Source organism: Sinocyclocheilus rhinocerous, unplaced genomic scaffold (genome assembly GCF_001515625.1).
Source record: "Sinocyclocheilus rhinocerous isolate Xijiao unplaced genomic scaffold, SAMN03320098_v1.1 scaffold278, whole genome shotgun sequence".
NCBI classification, from domain to species: domain Eukaryota; kingdom Metazoa; phylum Chordata; class Actinopteri; order Cypriniformes; family Cyprinidae; genus Sinocyclocheilus; species Sinocyclocheilus rhinocerous.
In genome coordinates, this window is record NW_015664178.1 from 263,762 (window position 1) to 269,282 (window position 5,521).

General features: G+C 38.0%; 1 protein-coding gene across 1 annotated transcript; it reads left to right on the top strand.

Annotated features, from left to right (window-relative positions):
- The first annotated feature begins 1,933 nt into the window (after window positions 1-1,933).
- Window positions 1,934-2,864, top strand: LOC107729649 (monocyte chemotactic protein 1B-like). Its single transcript, XM_016540286.1, has 3 exons — window positions 1,934-2,071; window positions 2,207-2,321; window positions 2,547-2,864. The coding sequence occupies exons 1-3, from the start codon at window positions 2,002-2,004 to the stop codon at window positions 2,713-2,715; spliced, it is 354 nt and encodes a 117-aa protein (XP_016395772.1). The 5' UTR covers window positions 1,934-2,001; the 3' UTR covers window positions 2,716-2,864.
- The last annotated feature ends 2,657 nt before the right edge of the window (window positions 2,865-5,521 follow it).

The following is a 5,521-nucleotide window of genomic DNA, read 5'->3' on the forward strand; positions in this document are numbered from 1 at the left end:
TGAAAATATATCTGAGCTAAACTTATACTTAGCCTCCAACTCACACACTGGCGAGTAAAATCTGAGAATTTATTTGCAATTGGCTAATATTAGACATCATTTAGTCGCCCAGAGTGAAGATTTAGTCGCATATGCGAGTGATTTACTCGCAATGTAGAGGGTTGTCACAGTGTTTACAATGTTAATTTTTTTTGCTAGAGAAATTATATAAAATATGTAAGGGATAATGTACATCCAGCCGGTTGTTATCTCAGAATTATCTGTTATCTCCGCGAAGCGGAGGGGTCTTGTAAAAAAAATTTTTTTTTTTGAAAGTATGTAATTCAGGTTCTATTAGGTCCAGCTCTTTGCAGTTTACTTTGTTTGATGTCATTAGATGCCAAAATGTACCAGAAAAAATAATCTTTCAAATAACAAATATGATTATCATAGATTGATATTCTCCGAGCCGCATTTGCTTTTCTGCGTGGCCGTTTTGCTTTCAAACCAGTCCGAAACTACAAGTCCCAAACAACAACACAAGTTGCAAGGAGCACTATCCCGGATACGTGTCTGCCCCCTCGACCACCCTCCCCCGCTGTTGAGGCAGAGGTGTCAAATTTCACAACTCTGACTGGCCTGCTGTGTGTGTGTGTGTGTGTGTGTGTCATAAAACCTGACCAATTGCAATCGACAGACTCATCAGAGTTGTAAAAGATCAGACTTGCCTGGCCACAGATCTCTAAAACATCAGACGCGCTGGCTGTGCGCGCTTTGGATATGAAGAGAGCCTGTTTGCAGACGAGCGTCTATTTCTGAACCTGGACAACACGCTGTATATCTCACCGATGGAAGCACGCAGAAACGTGAAAATGGTCTTGTTTGAAAGAAGAGATCCTAATCTAAAAGATAATATAGAGTATATAGATATTTGTGGCTGTTTGCGGCTGACTGAAGCAGTGCTACGAGTATAAATGTAAATTCGCTCAGAGGTGACAAAATTTTACATCGAGATTCTATTGAAGATCATTCGATCTGTGATTGTCACACAATGAAATAATCTACATAGTCAAATTCCTGAGAATGAGAGCTTTCTTGTGATATATGACTTGACTTTTTTGTGAAAAATATATAAAATACACATTCTTCGTAAAAATTATTCGCAATGGTTAGGCGGAAATTCGTGTGTGGGACGAATACATTTCTAAGCTTAATTTTACTGCTTTATGAATCCTAAAACCAAGATTTATGGTATTCCTTGTAAATAAGACACTCCAAGCTTTCAAATGAACCCTTATATGGGCTGATACCATATAAGGAAGGCTATGTAAACGAAGCATAAACATTTTTAACGCGATTTTGGAGTTTAAGTGTTAAGGGAAACGGTGCAGTCAAACCACTTATTACACAACATTTCACCACAAAAATAATTATCGAGGGATAACATACCTCGGAATGTCGCGACTGACCAGTCAGAATCAAGTATTCCACAGAACCGTGTAATAATAGTTTATAATAAATATATCATATACTGTATATACATATGTTATATGTTAATATTTTAATATATAAATGTATATATTATATATAACTTTTAATTTAACAGTTTGTTAATTATATATTACCAGAAGCATAACCATTCAGTGAAACTCAAACTTTACATGAATTAAATGCTGTAGTCGCTGATGTAATAGTTAGTCAATATATCATTTGCAAAGTTCATTCATTGTTCATTTTATTCTTGATTATGTGAACATCTTGGTACTTTCCACTCTACGACACACCTACATTAGCAGTGACCATGCTCTCATGGTCATGTAGACCACTGAATTTTAGAGAGCTGTGAATGTTCCTCTATGTACATGGTGGTCGCCCGTGAGGTGATGAGGGGGCCTTTTGTTCCGAGCGGACAGGTGACAACTCTGTGGAAGGAAGTTGATGCTCATTTTCCCCTCTGTGAGTGTTCATAAAAGTGCAAGTTGTGGTGAGCTGACATAATACGCATCAGACTCACAAGAGAAGATGAAGTGTGTTTCTGTAACCCTTCTGCTGTGCCTGGCTACAATGCTGCTCGCTCAAGTCACCTGCCAAAGTAAGAAACTTTATGTAATCGTAAAAAAACAATTTTTTTATTATTATTATTATTATTATTATTATTATTATTATATTGTGTCGTCTGAATGAATTTCTGTGTTAAAATGCTTTTGTTTCCTTTGGATGTTTATAGTAAGTGGCGTGTCAAATTGCCTTTGTCTCAAGACATCAAATCGAGTTCTCCGCAAGGAAGAGATTGAAAGTTACATGATACAAAAAGCAGGCGTCTGCCATATTGATGCCATTTTGTGAGTCCTTTTTTCTTTGCTGTGATGGATCTCAACTATTCAACAATATATTTCATGATAGATCTTTGCAAATATGTAGAATACAGAATACTACTTATTTTGTCTAGGCTTTATTTTAGTACATTGACAATTTTACCCATAACATTTTGATACCAAAATACTTTCTGCGCATTTGTATATTTTGTTGTATTGTCATGCTAAATTGTTACTTTTATGTATTTACAGATTTAAAACAGTCAGTGGTCATTTCATTTGCGCCAATCCACTAAAGCCTTGGGTGAAAAGAGCCGTGGAATTTGTGGACAACAAGAAGAAGGCAGTTGAAACGACAGCGCGTCCCATAAACTCTGCGTCAACATCGACATTGAACAACACATCACATAGAACAGGATGAACTATGACTACTTTACCTGAACATTGCAAATTTGTTAACATATGTCTGTAATTTTTGTGTTGGATTTTATTTTATTTACACCTGGTTAATTAAAAATGACTGCAGAAAATATATTGCAGTGCTATGCATGATTTTTTTTTATTCAGCTCAACAGGACTTTTTAAGTATCATTACGATAGTATTATAATTTTTATTCATATTTTAAATTCGTTTTATTTTTGTATTGTTTTTTCATTTTATTTTTTGTTAAAATTTGAGTAATTTTGTTGTGTGATTTTTAAAATTTATTATGATTATTATTTTAAATGTTTAAATTGTTTTCATACATTTTTATTTCAGTTTTAGTTATTTTAGTATATCAAGATAAACTAAATAAAAATGAGAAATGTTGCCTTGACAACTAGCTGATAAACAAAAATTATTTTATGGTTTTAGTTTTAGTCGACTATAATAATAAGCTATAAATTGAGTGTTTTTTTGTTTTTTTTCTTAATGTGGTTAATAACTATTAAAAATGTAGTGGCTGTGTGATTAGTTCTAAAATTTGTTTCACTAGTGTATTTACTCACCTGTACAATAAAAAAAACAAAATGAATAAATGAAATGTGATATGTTAAAATGTTCATTCTGAAGTAATTTTGACCTTTGTGAGTGAATACGTAATTGCGAGTGTGTCAGTGGGTAGAACATAGTGAAGTGTTCACACACACACACACACACACACACACACACACACTGTTAACCCTTGTGTTGGTTTAGACACTCTAATCCACATTGTTCTGTGGGATTTCCCCTTTCACTGTACAAATATGTCACTCAAACTATAGCAGTCTGGCTCATGTATAGTATCTTACATTTAAATAATTTTTTTCCAATATTGTATTTGCATATGAAAAACGGTTAGACAATGCATGTGAAGAACTGCAGTTGTGCACGCTGAAACCCCCGTACCCTTGCATGATGCATTAAATTCCATGCACACATGTTGGTTTGAGAGGAGGTGGAGTAGATCACAGGGTGGGTTTTGTGAGAAAATGTAAGTGCTTAAAGAATAGGTTGGTGGGCAATGTGTTTTCCATAAAGTCAAGCTCATGTTTCTGGTGTACTATATGTAAAAATCAGTAGAGCTTAGTTGCATTTAGATGTTTAGCCTACTGACTACTGCATTTACATTATGGCTAGCAGTTTATCCCATGGTTTAACAGAGATGTTCGTATGTCAGATAAAATGAGTGGGCCTTGTCTGAATTTCTAATTTAAAACAAGAGCAAAAGTCAGTGAGGTAAATGAAAGCTAGGTCAGGTTTTTGTGGTCTGGGATGATGGTTGCATATCATAGCAGCCAATGCAACATCATAATGATGCCATTACAAGCAGCTATCACTCTGCAGCTCTCACCTGGTTTCCCATTGAAGTATAGCAGGGTTGAACCTGGTTAGTACCTGGATGGGAAACCTCCTGGGGAAAACTAGGTTGCTGCTGGAAGAGGTGCTAGTGAGGCCAGCAGGGGGTGTTCACCCGGTGGTCTGTGTGGCTCCTAGCACCCCAGTATAGTCTTGGGGACACTCTACTGTTAAGAAGCACCATCCTTCAGATGAGACCTTAAACTGATGTCCTGACTGTCTGTGGTCATGAAAAATGTTCTTTGAACAGAGTGTAACACCGGCATCCTGGCCAAATTTGCCCACTGGCCTCTGTCAATCATCATGGCCTCCTAATCATCCCCATACTGTATCTACAGATTGGCATCATCACTCTTTCTCCCCTCCACCAGTAATACATCACAATTTCATCATCCAGCTTGGTTCATCAACAATTACCCCATCAAGCTCAGTCAGAAAATTTGGCATAATCTTTGATGAACAGCTGACCTTCATCATCTGCAGTAAAACTTTTCTTTCTTTCTTTCTTTCTTTCTTTCACATAGTATACACCAAGTAGGAGTCAAGACCTGCTCATAAAATCTCTCGGTTAAAAGATGTGATTTCAGCATGGCTTTAAACACGGGTAGTGATTTAGTAGATCTAATAGCGAGGGGGAGGTAATTCCACAATTTTGGACCGGCTCTGTAAAAAGCTCTATAACCCATATATTTGTATTTGGTCTTAATAACACAGAGAAGGTGTTGTTTTTCTGATCTCAAGGTTCTGGAAGGAGCGTATACTGACACCAAAACCTCAGAACCTTGGGGGAAGTCGTGGCCTAATGGTTAGAGAGTCGGACTCGTAACCCAAAGGTTGCGGGTTCGAGTCTCGTACCGGCAGGGATTGTAGGTGGGGGGAGTGAATGTACAGCGCTCTCTCCCACCTTCAATACCACGACTGAGGTGCCCTTGAGCAAGGCACCGAACCCCCAACTGCTCCCCGGGCGCCGCAGCAAAAAATGGCTGCCCACTGCTCCTGGGTGTGTGTTCACGGTGTGTGTGTTCACTGCTGTGTGTGTGCACTTTGGATGGGATAAATGCAGAGCACTAATTCCGAGTATGGGTCACCATACTTGGCCACATGTCACGTCACGTCACGTCACAGAATGCAGCAGCACGACTGGTCTTCAACAAACCCAAAATGGCCCACGTCACACCTCTCTTTATTTCTGTTCACTAGTGTCCAGTTGAGGCTCGCATCAAATTCAGGACAATGATGCTTGCATATAGAACAGCCATGGGTTCAGCACCCTCATACTTCCACTCGCTCTTATGAGTTTACATCCCCTCCAGAAACCTGAAATCTGTAAGTGAGCGACACCTCATGGTACCATCACAGAGAGGCATCAAATCACTTTCCAGAACATTTTCATTCACTGTTCCTT

Bases quoted from the DNA above. Each gene is read 5' to 3' on its own strand.
- LOC107729649 (XM_016540286.1), top strand. From the start codon at position 2,002: ATGAAGTGTGTTTCTGTAACCCTTCTGCTGTGCCTGGCTACAATGCTG. The intron at 2,072-2,206 runs GTAAGAAACTTT...GGATGTTTATAG, and splicing joins CGCTCAAGTCACCTGCCAAA to TAAGTGGCGTGTCAAATTGC. The intron at 2,322-2,546 runs GTGAGTCCTTTT...ATGTATTTACAG, and splicing joins TGCCATATTGATGCCATTTT to ATTTAAAACAGTCAGTGGTC.